Source organism: Poecilia reticulata, chromosome 16 (assembly GCF_904066995.2).
Source record: "Poecilia reticulata chromosome 16, P_reticulata-male-v2, whole genome shotgun sequence".
NCBI classification, from domain to species: Eukaryota; Metazoa; Chordata; class Actinopteri; order Cyprinodontiformes; family Poeciliidae; genus Poecilia; species Poecilia reticulata.
Window position 1 is genome coordinate 1,791,937 of NC_088845.1, and position 15,269 is coordinate 1,807,205.

At 40.2% G+C, this 15,269-nt stretch overlaps 1 protein-coding gene and 1 long non-coding RNA gene across 2 annotated transcripts; one reads left to right on the plus strand and one right to left on the minus strand.

The window, feature by feature from the left end:
* The first annotated feature begins 3,227 nt into the window (after positions 1 to 3,227).
* Positions 3,228 to 8,212, plus strand: LOC145547656 (uncharacterized). Its single transcript, XR_014083952.1, has 2 exons — positions 3,228 to 3,442; positions 7,062 to 8,212. It is a non-coding gene; the product is annotated as an uncharacterized LOC145547656 (long non-coding RNA).
* A 2,199-nt stretch (positions 8,213 to 10,411) lies between these two features.
* apom (apolipoprotein M) lies at positions 10,412 to 15,216 on the minus strand. Its single transcript, XM_008431040.2, has 6 exons — positions 14,977 to 15,216; positions 14,575 to 14,714; positions 13,018 to 13,088; positions 11,730 to 11,864; positions 10,961 to 11,059; positions 10,412 to 10,882 (listed from the first exon to the last, which is right to left on the minus strand). The coding sequence occupies exons 1-6, from the start codon at positions 15,088 to 15,090 to the stop codon at positions 10,869 to 10,871; spliced, it is 573 nt and encodes a 190-aa protein (XP_008429262.2). The 5' UTR covers positions 15,091 to 15,216; the 3' UTR covers positions 10,412 to 10,868.
* Between the last annotated feature and the right edge of the window lie 53 nt (positions 15,217 to 15,269).

The following is a 15,269-nucleotide window of genomic DNA, read 5'->3' on the forward strand; positions in this document are numbered from 1 at the left end:
TTAATTTAAATTATGGAAAAAAAAATTAAAATATCTAAAATGGGGAAATAAGGAGGGTGCCTCATCTATACAGACTGATAGAACAATTTCACACAGATTTTGAATCAACAGGTCACATGACCTGGAAGCTATTGAAGAAAAACTCTCAATTTTGACCAAAAATAATCTTAAAAAATGAAAAATGGCTAAAAACAGAAAACAAAAGTTTGTGCCTCATCAATAGAGACTAGTATAATTAATTAAAAGTGATTTTGAGTCCATAGGTCACATGACCTGGAAGCTATTGAACCTAAACCCTCAATTTTGAGTAAAATAATTCCTAAATAATGGAAAATGGCTAAAAACGGAAAACAAAAGTTTGTGCCTCATCTATAGAGACTAGTATAATTATTTGAAAGTGATTTTGAGTCCATAGGTCACATGACCTGGAAGCTATTGAAGAAAAACCCTCAATTTTGACCAAAAATAATCTTAAAAAATGAAAAATGGCTAAAAATGGAAAACAAAAGTTTGTGCCTCATCTATAGAGACTAGTATAATTATTTAAAAGTGATTTTTAGTCAACAGGTCACATGACCTGGAAGCTATTGAAGAAAAACCCTCAATTTTGACCAAAAAATTCCTAAAAAATGGAAAATGGCTAAAAATGGAAAACAAAAGTTTGTGCCTCATCTATAGAGACTAGTATAATTATTTGAAAGTGATTTTGAGTCCATAGGTCACATGACCTGGAAGCTATTGAAGAAAAACCCTCAATTTTGAGTAAAAAAATTCCTAAAAAATGGAAAATGGCTAAAAATGGAAAACAAAAGTTTGTGCCTCATCTATAGAGACTAGTATAATTATTTGAAAGTGATTTTAAGTCAATAGGTCACATGACCTGGAAGCTATTGAAGAAAAACCCTCAATTTTGAGTAAAAAAATTCCTAAAAAATGGAAAATGGCTAAAAATGGAAAACAAAAGTTTGTGCCTCATCTATAGAGATTAGTGTAATTATTTGGAAGTGATTTTGAATCAACAGGTCACATGACCTGGAAGCTATTGAAGAAAAACCCGCAATTTTGAGTAAAAAAATTCCTAAAAAATGGAAAATGGCTAAAAATGGAAAACAAAAGTTTGTGCCTCATCTATAGAGATTAGTATAATTATTTGGAAGTGATTTTGAATCAACAGGTCACATGACCTGGAAGCTATTGAAGAAAAACCCTCAATTTTGACCAAAAAATGCCTAAAAAATGGAAAATGGCCAAAAACGGAAAACAAAAGTTTGTGCCTCATCTATAGAGACTAGTATAATTATTTAAAAGTGATTTTAAGTCAATAGGTCACATGACCTGGAAGCTATTGAAGAAAAACCCTCAATTTTGACCAAAAATAATCTTAAAAAATGAAAAATGGCTAAAAACAGAAAACAAAAGTTTGTGCCTCATCAATAGAGACTAGTATAATTATTTGAAAGTGATTTTAAGTCAATAGGTCACATGACCTGGAAGCTATTGAAGAAAAACCCTCAATTTTGACCAAAAAATGCCTAAAAAATGGAAAATGGCCAAAAACGGAAAACAAAAGTTTGTGCCTCATCTATAGAGACTAGTATAATTATTTAAAAGTGATTTTTAGTCAACAGGTCACATGACCTGGAAGCTATTGAAGAAAAACCCTCAATTTTGACCAAAAAATTCCTAAAAAATGGAAAATGGCTAAAAATGGAAAACAAAAGTTTGTGCCTCATCTATAGAGACTAGTATAATTATTTGAAAGTGATTTTGAGTCCATAGGTCACATGACCTGGAAGCTATTGAAGAAAAACCCTCAATTTTGAGTAAAAAAATTCCTAAAAAATGGAAAATGGCTAAAAATGGAAAACAAAAGTTTGTGCCTCATCTATAGAGACTAGTATAATTATTTGGAAGTGATTTTGAATCAACAGGTCACATGACCTGGAAGCTATTGAAGAAAAACCCGCAATTTTGAGTAAAAAAATTCCTAAAAAATGGAAAATGGCTAAAAATGGAAAACAAAAGTTTGTGCCTCATCTATAGAGATTAGTATAATTATTTGGAAGTGATTTTGAATCAACAGGTCACATGACCTGGAAGCTATTGAAGAAAAACCCTCAATTTTGAGTTAAAAAAATCTTAAAAAATGGAAAATGGCTATAAATGGAAAACAAAAGTTTGTGCCTCATCTATAGAGACTAGTATAATTATTTGAAAGTGATTTTAAGTCAATAGGTCACATGACCTGGAAGCTATTGAAGAAAAACCCTCAATTTTGAGTAAAAAAATTCCTAAAAAATGGAAAATGGCTAAAAATGGAAAACAAAAGTTTGTGCCTCATCTATAGAGACTAGTATAATTATTTGAAAGTGATTTTGAGTCAACAGGTCACATGACCTGGAAGCTATTGAAGAAAAACCCTCAATTTTGAGTTAAAAAAATCTTAAAAAATGGAAAATGGCTATAAATGGAAAACAAAAGTTTGTGCCTCATCTATAGAGACTAGTATAATTATTTGAAAGTGATTTTAAGTCAATAGGTCACATGACCTGGAAGCTATTGAAGAAAAACCCTCAATTTTGAGTAAAAAAATTCCTAAAAAATGGAAAATGGCTAAAAATGGAAAACAAAAGTTTGTGCCTCATCTATAGAGACTAGTATAATTATTTGAAAGTGATTTTGAGTCAACAGGTCACATGACCTGGAAGCTATTGAAGAAAAACCCTCAATTTTGAGTAAAAAAATTCCTAAAAAAATGGAAAATGGCTAAAAATGGAAAACAAAAGTTTGTGCCTCATCTACAGAGACTTGTATAATTATTTGGAAGTGATTTTGAATCAATAGGTCACATGACCTGGAAGCTATTGAAGAGAACATTCTATTATTTAATATTAAAATAATTGAAATATTGTATGACTTTAAAATTTAATAGATGATATTGAGTCTCATGTAAAAGCATGAAATAGCACTTTCAATTAGTTATTGTGTTACAATTCAAGGCATTTATTAACATTCTTTGACAGGAAGGTTTGGTTCGGTAATTTGTTGACAGTCCCTAAGTGAACCTTCGGGTGCTGCGGCCGGGAGCGGTGGAGAACCGCCGGCCGACATTAGCGTTCATAAATCGGATCAACCTTTAGCTAAACGCCGCTACTCCCCGGAGCTCGAATATCGAATATCCAACTTGAAACTAACTTCACTGCGGTCGAAAACCGAGGCAGGGAGAGTGCCTGCTGCGACCGCGGGAGAATCTGCTGCTGCAGAGGGGGAACCCGCGGCGGCCGCGGCGGGGAAACACGCAGCGGTCGAGGAGAAATCCGCGGCGGCTGTGGAGGAACCCGCTGTAGCCGCGGGGGAACCAGCCGTAGCAGTGGAGGAACCCAACGCGGCGGAGGAGGAACCCACCACGGAGGAAAGAGCAGAAGGGAGAGCTGAGGTGACGGTAGGCACAAGTGTGGAAACGGATGAAAGAGTGAGTGAGAATGAGAGCACGGTGGTGTGTGACAATGGGATGAATGACAACGGTGGTGGGATGAATGATGGTGGAGAAAGTGAGGTGAGAGAAAGAGATGGGGTACAAGGAGAGCGGCAGGCTGGAGTGAGGGAAAGCAAGGAAAGGTCAGAATCAGAAATCCAGGGAGAGAAAGGAGAGGCAAAGGTGAAAGGGAAAAGCAAGGGCGAGACTACTGAAACCGACATGGAAAAAACGGCAGGAGAGACAGAAGAAACCATGGAGGTAGAGGTGTCGAGCCCGCTAAAAAGACGGAGCAAAAGAAAAAACGTGCTAATGGCAGAAAAAGCCATCAAGCAGGCTTACAAGCCAGCGGTAGAAAAAGATGAGGTGTCCGACAGCAGCGATGCTGAAAACTATCTCTCAGATAGCAGCGACATGTCAGCCACACAAATGAGTAGCAGGGCACCAAGATACCCAGTCGAATTGTACAGAAACTTTTTACGGGACACCAAAGGTTTTAGAGGTATAAAAATAGAGAGCTACTTCCCCGATCTTAAGATTTTTTACTTCTCCGCAAAAAACCATATAAAGAACAAAGAGACATCAGGTTTCTCCGATAGAGACATTTTTAGACGAAAGAAAATAATGACGAAAGTTAGAAAACAAATTTGATTTAATGACACAAAGCAACATTTTACCCTTTTGTACTGTCCTTGTTTTTTACTTTTATCTTGGTTTTAGCCTCTTTTTACCCAACATGGATTCCTTTAAGATAGCATCTTTAAATCTGAATGGGGCGAGGGAGGCTGAGAAAAGAGCGTTAATATATCAAACTCTGAATAGAAAGAAAATCGATGTAGTTTACCTACAAGAAACGCACAGTGACCAAGTAACAGAAACAGACTGGATCAGAGAGTGGAAGGGGGAGGTCATTTTAAGTCACGGCACCTCCCAGAGTGCAGGGGTGGGCTTCCTCTTTTCAAGAGCGTTCACCCCAAACTCCACTGAAATCGAGCACATAGTACAAGGGAGGTGTCTTTTAGTAAAGACAAATTTTGATGGTTTTAGTATAGTTTTTATCAATATTTATGCTCCCACTACCAATGCAGAGAAGAAGCGTTTTTATGAAAAAATTGGGGAACGGCTGGGTGATTGTGGGTCAGAGAATTACGTTTTTTTAGGCGGGGATTTTAATTGCACTGAGAACGAGTTTTTAGACCGCAATCACGCAGAGCCGCATCCAGCAGCCCAACGTGTTCTGCGGCAGCTGGTCTCGTCTAACGGCCTGGTGGATGTATGGAGAAGGATGCACGCAGGTGCCAGGCAGTACACATGGTCCCACCTTAGTGACGGCAAAATCTCTTTAGCTCGGCTCGATCGCTTTTACTGTTTTAAACACAATTTTAATGTGTTTAGAGCATGTCAGATCTCACCAGTAGCTTTTACAGATCACTCGTTGCTTTTAGGTAGTGTTTTTATCAGAAACATTTTACCCAGAAGCGCCTACTGGCATTTTAACGCAGCGCTAACGCAAGATCGGAGTTTTAAAGAGGTTTTAGCGTTTTTTTGGAGCAGTTTTAGACAGAGAAAAGCTGATTTTAATAATCTAAGACAGTGGTGGGACCATGGGAAAGTACAGATCAAGCTACTAAGCCAACAGCATACTCTCAACGTCACCCGCGACATTACCGGATCTATCAGAGATCTGGAGATAAACATTGTGGAGTTAGAGCAACTTTGTGCATCCATAGGAAATCGAGAGCATATTGAAGCTCTCAAATCCAAAAAGCTAACTTTAGCAAACCTGCTGGAGAACAAAGTCCAGGGCGCACTGGTCAGGTCCCGGGTCCAGAACATCACAGAGATGGATGCTCCCTCTAGCTTTTTCTTTAGCTTGGAGAGGAAGCACGGGCAGAGGAAGCAAATCCACTCTTTGCTATCAGACACGGGGCGACAGCTGAGCGAACCGGGTGAGATAAGGAGGAGGGCGGTGGAGTTCTACCAGACACTGCACGGAAGTGAATATAGGGAAGACGAGAAACTGTTTGGGGAGTTCAGTGCTGAACTACCCCAGGTCTCTGCGGAGACCAACTCCGAGATGGAGCGTCCCCTACAACTCCGTGAACTCCACTCAGCCCTTCTCGGCATGCAGGGCCAGAGGTCCCCGGGCGTTGATGGGCTCACGGTAGAGTTTTACAGGGCCTACTGGGACCTACTGGCCCCGGACCTCCTTGAGGTATACAACGAGAGCCTCACCACCGGTTCGCTCCCTTTGTCCTGCCGCAGGGCAGTCATTACCCTGCTGCCCAAAAAAGGCAACCTGCAGGAGATAAAGAACTGGCGCCCTGTGTCCCTCCTCTGCACCGACTACAAGATCCTCTCCAAGGCCCTGGCCGCGAGGCTGGGGAAAGCTATGGAGCAGGTCATCCACCGGGACCAGACCTATTGCGTCCCCGGCAGGTCCATGGTAGATAACATCTACCTGATTCGAGATGTTTTGGAAGTCTCCGGTTCATTGGGGTTACAAACAGGCTTGATCTCATTAGACCAAGAAAAGGCATTTGACCGCGTTGAGCATGAGTACCTATGGAAGACCATGAGAGGGTTCGGGTTCAGCGAGGGTCTCATTGCCAAGGTCCAGGTAATGTACAGTGACATTGAGAGTATGCTGAAGATCAACGGTAACCTGTGTGCTCCTTTTAGGGTGTGTAGAGGCGTTCGGCAGGGCTGCGCCCTCTCCGGGATGCTCTACACTCTCTCCCTGGAACCCCTCCTCCAAAAAATACGTTCGTGTGTACATGGTTTGGTTTTACCTGGTTTTACTAATAGTGTTGTTTTATCTGCCTATGCTGACGATGTTGTCACTTTTATTAGAGACCAACAAGACATCAATGTTTTAACCACCATCACAGAACAGTTTTCCACGCTGTCCGCGGCCAGAGTGAACTGGGGAAAAGTGAGGCCCTGGCCATCGGCAAGTGGTCCACTGGACTTCCGCTTCTCCCCCAAGGCCTCACGTGGAAGAAAGACGGTTTTAAATACCTTGGTGTCTTTTTAGGGAACAAAGACATCGTCAACAAAAACTGGGAGTCCACCGAACAAAAAATCAAAGAAAAACTAGACAGGTGGAAGTGGCTTCACTCCCAGATGTCATACCGAGGCAGAGTATTGGTTTTAAACAACCTAGTAGCAACACAGCTGTGGCACAAACTAAGTGTGCTAGACCCACCAGCAGGACTGCTGGTGAACATACAAAGGGAAATGGTGAATTTCTTCTGGAGCGGTCGACACTGGGTGCCACAGTCTGTGTTGTTTTTAACCAGAGAGGAGGGGGGCCAGGGCCTTGTCCACCTGGCCAGCAGAACCGCAACTTTTCGTCTTTTATTTGTGCAAAAGTACCTGACAGAATCCCCTGTGTGGAGAGACGTGGCCAGCTGCATCTTCAGACGCGTCAATTGTCTGGGGCTGGATGCTGCTCGGTTTCTAACCGATTTTAGTCTTTTAAAGCTAAAGTGGTTACCTCAATTTTATCAGGGTGTTTTTAAGTCCTGCGCTCTTTTTAAATGGAAAAGAGCACAAACGCTTAACTCTCTGCATTGGCTTTTAGCAGAACCACTGGTGAACGGAGCGAGACTGGATGCCCGAGACAACAGTGTGCCAGGGCTGAGTGAGGCGCTGACCAGGTCCGAGACGGTGACGCTAGGGCGGCTGATACGCGCAGCCGGGCCGGACCTCGCAAACATCGAGGAGGTTGGCGCACTGCTCGGGGTCCGGTCCGCCAGACTGACAAAGCGCTTCTTGGAACGGGTCAAGGAACGTCTGGCACCCGAAGAAAAGCAGCTCTTGCAGCTGCACGGGAAAGGGAAACACCTGCCAGACAAAAACGACCCGTTCCCAAGGGTGACCATAGAGGCCGACCTAGGGGAAGACAGCGGCCCCCTATTGGAGGTGGCAGAGCTGGACCTGAGTGCGGCAAACTCAAAGGGCACGTACCAATCATGTGTGAAAGCAATAAACAAAAGGACACTCCACAACCGACCCACCAACGTATGGAGCAAAAAACTGACAGGACAAAAACCACAATGGAGGACAATATATAAGCCACCAATAAAAAAAAGGACTGGCGATCTCCAGTGGAGAATTCTCCACGGAGCAATAGCCACGAACGCGTTTTTATCGGTGATTAACCCTGAGGTTTTAAACGAGTGTCCTTTTTGCATGCTGCCAGAGAGTGTTTTTCACGTTTTTATAGATTGTGCACGTTTATCCATTTTTTTTAGCGTTTTAATGAGATTTTTTAGCTTGTTTAATATGGTTTTTACAAACTCCGTTTTTATCTACGGTGTGCATCATAGCCGAGCCACCAGTTTTAAATCCCGCATTTTAAATTATTTAATCTCCGAAGCAAAAATGGCTATATACATAACACGAAGAGACAGAATGCAGGCAGGACCTCAAGTCGATGTTGTGGCTCTGTGGAAGTGTAATATAAAAGCAAGAATCAGACTAGAGTTTTACTTCCACAGAGCCACCGGGGATTTTAATGGTTTTACACAAATGTGGGGTTTTAACGGTGTACTGTGCAATATTGGTGATGACAGAGAACTAAATTTTAACAAGATGCTGACATAACTATTTATTTATCTGTTTTTATTTAGTTTTCTTTTATTTCATCCAGAACCGAAAGAAATGTGAAAAAATGCACCCTGTTTTTAAAATTATTGTACAATAAATGTGTTGTTAAAAAATCAAAAAAAATCTTCTTCTTCTTCTTCTGGGTTGAAGCAGCTGCAGGTGAACAGAGACTCTGCTGCTGACGTCACCGATTTATTTCCTTTTCTGACGTGATTTAACATCTTTCTGCTGCAGGTAAAAGGAAAGTTACCAGCAAAACTTGACAAAACTACATTTAAAATAAACTGATGGTAGAAGTTAGCAGGCGTTGAACTAGCCGGATGTTTGCAGTGTGTAAGTGTTTTAATAACTGTGTTGTAATAACTTGGATTTGAGAGTATTTAACAGGTTTTATAGTTGAAATTAAATGCTTTCTTTTAAATTTGATAAAAAGATTTACCTAAAATAAACTTTAGAAAATATTTTACTGTTGGTAAATGAACCTTATTAAGTGGATTTAGATGGAGTTCATGTAAAAACTCTGCCTGTTTAAAATGAAAAGCATCTTGGTTCCAGTAATCTGGTCTGTGTTGATTTAGAATTAATCATTAATAACCTTTAATTATTCATCATGAACTGGAATGTACTGGTGCATCCCTCTGCTGAACTGGACTGAACTGGTCTGCAGGATGGGAATCGGAATCAGATTTGATTCAAAACATTTGAATGATCCTCACTTCCATTTGTTTCTTTACATTCACAAACACAACAAAACTTTGTTTACATGTTTGCTGAAATACTTTTACCAGTGAAGCATTTAGCTAACTGGTTTTCCCTGCTGATGCTGGTTCCAGTGGTTTCCTCCGGACCTCTGAGATCCAGCATCACGATGGACAGGAAATGATTTTTTTATTTTACTTTTATTCAACCAGGAAAGTCCCAAGCCGTCTTTTTCAAAGGAGTCCTGAAGTAAACGAAGTGCTGATTGGACTAGACCGATGCAGATTGCCAGAACTCTTTTTTTCTGGCAGCTGGCGGCTAGTTTTGTTTTATTTTGTTGAGTAATTTCTAATCATTTATAATAATTTGCTCTTTTGATTGTCCAGGTCAGGTTCTTTCTGTTAATCGTTCTTCTTCTTCTTCTCTTGTGCTTTTTCCCTTCAGCGTTGCCACGGTGACCCAGGACCGTTCTCTTCCTGTTAATCAGTTGCTTCAGTTATGTTGCAGTTGCAGCTAATCTGGTTTAATCTGACCTCCTTTAGCTGATTTCTGTCTTCTTGTTTTAGCATCCAAGTTCAGTAAAACATTATATGTAGACTAATATGTACATTTCTGTCTGTCTGAGTTAAAATAAACTGATGGATTAAATTAATCTGACCAGAATAAATAGAGATTGTAATAAACTGAAATGTTCAGGGACGTGTTTCACTGGTTAGAAATGTTTGTTTGTTTGTTTGTCTTGCTCTCCTTTGTGATTTCTGTTTAGTATTCTCCTCTTCCTCGGTCTCCTCCTCAGCTGTTCCACATTCCCCTGATTAACTCGCCTGCATTCAGACTCATTCTCCACCTGGACCTTTACTAGCTTCCTGCTTTTTATTACTTTTGCTCTCCTTTCCTCTGACTGAGCTGCATGTCCTCTTCTCCACCTGAATTTTCTGTAGGTATTCTGTTTTAATTTTTTTATTAATCTCCACCCTGATCCTTCCAAACTTTCAGCTGAAACATACATAAAAAACAACACATCTGTAAATCTGTTAGTTCATCTAAATTCAATAAATGATCATAACTGACAGACCAAACTACAGATTGAATCTTTCCTAGTTGGACAAGTTGAAAAAAATTTTGTTTTACTGTTATTAAAATCTCCCATCAGCAACCAGGAAGCTTCAGGGGAATAAATGGGATTAAAATGTAATTATGGGATTTCAATTCTAATCTGATTCCAGTCTATTCATAAAGGATTATAATATAGTTAGTTATAAATTAAGAAAAGTGATGAAGCTTCAATGGACTGCTTCTAATCCGCAATAATGCAGCTGGATATGAGATGATGTGAGCATCAGCTTCATGTTTTCAGGATAAATAATATCAGAGCTTCAACATTTATTTACTAGATTTTTTTGACCCAATTGAAACGTCTATTTCCACTGAATTCATCTTAATGTACAACAGATTAAACTCAGACCTACCAGAACCACAAACAAAACCTCAGGATGATTCACTCATGCAGCTTCGAAGATCTCCTGCCTACAAAAACAAGCCTCTGAAACTGAAAACAGAAATGTTTTACTTTTTCATACTAACTGTCTTATCAGAGTTCAGTGAATCCATTTCAAACTGATCTCAAGATGAAAGTTTTGTTTATTCAGAGAAATGTGAAGGAAATATTCATCCGACGATGAGAGTCACAGCTTCTCATTAATAAAATCAAAAGAATAAAGTAAAATATTTATATGAGAACACAAACTGCCCCTTCCTGTGCAGGTGATCAGGTATTTCTGGCTGCTGGGATTTCCTGGGTTTTTATTGATGGTGGGTTCTGTCGGGTCTTCCCGCCTCAGCAGCTGCAGCTCTGAAAATGAAACCTATGGATGGGTTTGGCTTTGCCTTGTTTAGCAAAATCATAGCTGCTTTCTGAGGCCTTCTGGTTCACTTTAGTGTTGCACAGGAGAGACAAAATGATCCCAGTTACAAAGACCCAAGATCTCCCAAAGCTTCGTGTAAGAAATGAGATAGATGCTGTGGTTTCACTGAGCGGGAAGCGACTCAGCAGCTGGTAGAAGCCGACCTGGACTCACGTCTAGATGCAAAACTCTGGCAAAAACACGAAACTGTCAGAATACATGTTAACTTTAAAGAAAACAACATAATGAAAAACCTTTGATGAAAAACCTTTCTCATGAAGTAGTGTGACGTTCGCTGTCAGGCCATTGCAAGCCGAGTCCCTAAGAAACGTCGTCAACATCTCCGAGTCGACATCCTTCTGCCGACCTTTGGGTCAAACCACGGAAAAAAGAAAACCCAAGTAACTTACTAGGGATGCAAGTTATTGATTACTGACTTAATCTAAACTTGATTGATCTTTATAATCAACTGATGTTTAATTTAATTAATGATTAGTTCAAATAGTTGGATGTTTTCTTGAATACCTGAGTTTTCTCTGGCTTCTTTCGGGCTAAATTTTTCATAATATGATGGATTTATATATATATATATATATATATATATATATATATATATATATATATATATATATATATATATATATATATATATATATATATATATATATATATATATATATATATATATATATATATATGGCCCCACCATCTTTGTTTATCTATCTACTAACTCGCTTAAAGATGACCAGTGGCGCCCTCTTCTGTTTGGTGTCCAAACTACAACACTACAGGAAGGTCTAAGGCTTAGACTCTATAAGCGAACATTATTTGGAATTAATTTTCATCTAATAAACAATTAATCACAAGTTGATGAATTGCATCCCTACAGCTAACTAAATTATTTATAACACAATAATCTGACCAGCAGAATATAAATATAACAGATGTAAAATATAAAAAAGAAAGGTGAATTATTTGCAGTTTGTTGTTTGATGAAAGGCTGGATGTGACGTGATGTCGGGTCAGTTACTCCTTACTGTACAACAGGAATCTGTTGAGGGAATCCTCCGAGTCGGTCTCTTTCAGAGGAGGCTCTAGTTCCTGGAAAACGATGCAGTCGCGGCAGTTGGCCCACATGCCGCTCCAGAGCAGATTACGGCGCTGTGGCCTCCCTGGATCAGAACCGACACACACCAGTAAAACACAGATAAGGCTCAGAGGCGGATCCACTCTATTTCTGCTTTCTGGGTCACTTCTCACGCAGGCAAGCTGAATATACGAAGAGTTTCTTGTTTTTTAATAAGTAATGGAGGAAATCATGAAGTTCAAGTATAATTTTTGTTGTGTCCATTTAATGATTTTTCTCATTAATAATTTATGGTGGTGAGAAAGATTTTAGTTTGTTCCTTAAAGTGAACAGAAAACATTATTATGATTTACCATTTTTTAATAAAATTCTGTCAGTTGTTCACCAGATACGTTTAAAAAGAAAATATTTTAAAAATGAGCCACATTTTCTCTGCTGAGAAAACAATTGAAAACAATGACGTTCAGTAAACCAGACGAGGTGCACAGGTTGTTTCAGGCAGCTCAGGTTTTTACAATCTCTTCATTAATCACTGGCAAAATCTGTGGAAATCCTGGAAATATTCTGAATTACTGACTGGAAATGGTACATTGCCTGTTCTTGTATATCACTTTATCAAGTCCAGAGGACTCAATGCAATCATATTCCTCCTCCCTTCTTCACTGCTGCTGTGCAACCATTCAACAACTGTTAAAGTCTTATTCTGCAGCAGAAACATTTAAAACGGTGCACAGTGGTGTTATTAGACCTTGACTGTAAATAATCGAGATCTTTTAACGAATCTGAAGCAGCTGACAGCACATGCAGCAGAAGGCAGTTTATGATATTATCTAGGTTTATTATGTGGAGGGAAAAGAGTTCCTAACTATTGTGATTAGAGTGAAGAAAGATGAGTTTGGATGATAATTTAAGAAAAATAAAAAAAACAGTTAACCCGAAACAGTGCCCTGGGGAACTCCATGTGATGAGAAAGTGGTTCTAATGTTTGGTGCAATGTGGCAAGCTGAACACATTCCCAAGAATGTCACATTTCCACCGGCTTGAAAACCAAAACCAGCGCCGGGATTTCCCCAGCAGCTCACAATATAGTTCTAGAGAATCACATCTTTGATGTCAGGTGTTTTCTTCTTTATTTTTTCCCCTTTTCTCGATTTGTTCACAGACATAAACACACCACCACCCGTTTTAAATCCTGATCCGTCTCCCCTCTCTGTGTCGATAGTGAAAGCTGCGCTGACCTTCCAGCACCAGGTCATCTCTCCCCGGCTGCACATGATACGTCCAGTTCCGCTTTATGCAGTCGTCTCCCCTACAAAAACAAAAAATAAAACCAAAACTGGCCTATTGAGAGATACAGGAGAGAAGTAATAGTTTCATTTTTCAACAAAATCGTTTTTACTTTTCCTGCTGTCAGATTCCCTTTTCTAGCTTTAATTGACAAACTAAGCTGGTTTATTTGCCTTGAATAACTTTGGTTTCAATGAAGCTGTGACACAAATTCACAGGCACAAAATCTTTAGTTCCCTTTTTGAACTTTTGAACAGCGACGTCCTCTGTTGCTGATTTTTATAGATGCAGTTACCTACAGATTTTAAATGCAAAAGGCTAATCAACCTTCACTAAAAAGCAGCTTGACAAACATTGGAGCTTATCTTGGTATTTTAGACCAACGTGTGTTTGGGTTCAACGTCCAAAGACAGGCTGGAAGCAAAAACTGGAAGTTCAACGGCTCTTTACAGGGTTTGAGTTCAACCGTCTGGCAGAAGATCATAAATGTCAGTAAGTGCTGGATTACGCAGTTAAATGCTGATCAATAAAGAAATCCGGTGCATATATGAGCTGATTCCCATTAAGCACCTTTTACTATCCAGTTATTAATGGGTTAATCCAGAAATTGATCAACTGAACACAGTATTGATTAGAGCCAATCAGAGAGCTCTGAGCATTTGGCATGTGCTACAAATGATCAGGCATTGACTAAATCAATACAGTTATTGCATTTTAGACAATAAAATGTTTATTTTCCTATTTGAAAAAGGAACTGAATGTTTGCATATGATTAAATTAAACATCTGCAGATGGAACCTTTTTTTTTTTTACCTTATTACTCATCAGAATAATTGATTCTGAAAATATTCACTAACTGCAGCCATAGTCATGTACAGTGAACTGTTAGAGATATATTAAAATGCAAGCATTGGTACACAGAGTGGGGGTCAGGGGTCAGAGGTCAGAGGTCTGAGCATTCTGCAGAGTTAGTAGTTGCAGAACTTCATATGTCCTTCAGATTGGGTCAAGAACGGTGCAGAGAGATTCTAAAAATGGGTTTCTGTAGCTGAGGCGCTGTATACGAGCTGCCAGTCAACAAAAGCCATGCGGAGCGTCGAGTGCAGAAGTGAAAAGCAGTTTGTCCTCTAGCTATGCTAACATGACCTCAATGCACAAAACATCAGCCATGAACAGGACAGTCTGGAGCGGAAGAAACGGACTGGGCTGACCTCTACCTGACAGAACTCCTATGGGACGAATTACAATGGTGAGTCTCATCCAACATCAGTGTCTGACCTCACAAATGTGATCAAAAACTCCCATCAACTCTCCTAAGCCTTGTGGAAATCCTTCCAGAAGAACTGGAGCTGCTGCAGCGGAAAAGGACGAGCCGGGATCAAATCAGTGAGTTTGAATCACAAACAGAACGTCACACGTGCGTGTGTGTGTGTGTGCACGCGCGCGTGTGTGTGTGTGTGTGTGCGTGCGTGTGTGTGTGTGTGTAGCAGGGCAGCTTGACTTCTCACATTCGCATGTTTCCAATCATGACCAGAGTGGTGTTGGACGTGTCCTCCAGGGTGAAGACGATGTTGTCAAACATCTTGAACCTGAAGATGTCTGAGTCCCGGGGACTGACGGCCGCCTTGAAGAACCATTTCCCCGCAAACTGAAACACACACAGGGAGAGAGACGGTGTGGTGTGGAGGAGGGGAGCGGCAAATACGAGAAGAAGATTATTAAAGATAGAAGAAACCCACGACTTGCAGCAAAGACCACTTGTGGAAAGAGCAGAGGAGGAGGTGGAAAGTTTCCTTTTGAGGCAACGCATCTCAGCAAAAGCACCAGTAAACCACATGAGGGATGGTTAACCGTCCTTCAAGGGTCCATTTACTGTTTTACTGACAGAAAGCAAACATTTTGAGTCTCACCTGGTGCAGGTCGAGCGAGTTCACAGCCAGCTGCTCTCGATTCTTACAGGGAGCAAAAATCTGCTGAACAAAAGCATGAAAATACAAAAGATATCGCCAAACGTCATTGAACATGACTGCAAATTAAATCAGTATGTACAAATGTCTGTGAACTCCAAGGACACGTCTGACTTTATGCAATGTTGCTAAATTAAACAGAGTGGGTGTGGGTGAATTATTAGCTACTGCTCTGCAGCGGTGCTGCCGTCAACAACAATCATCTGGGGCTGAACATGAGGTTTCAGCATCCTTTG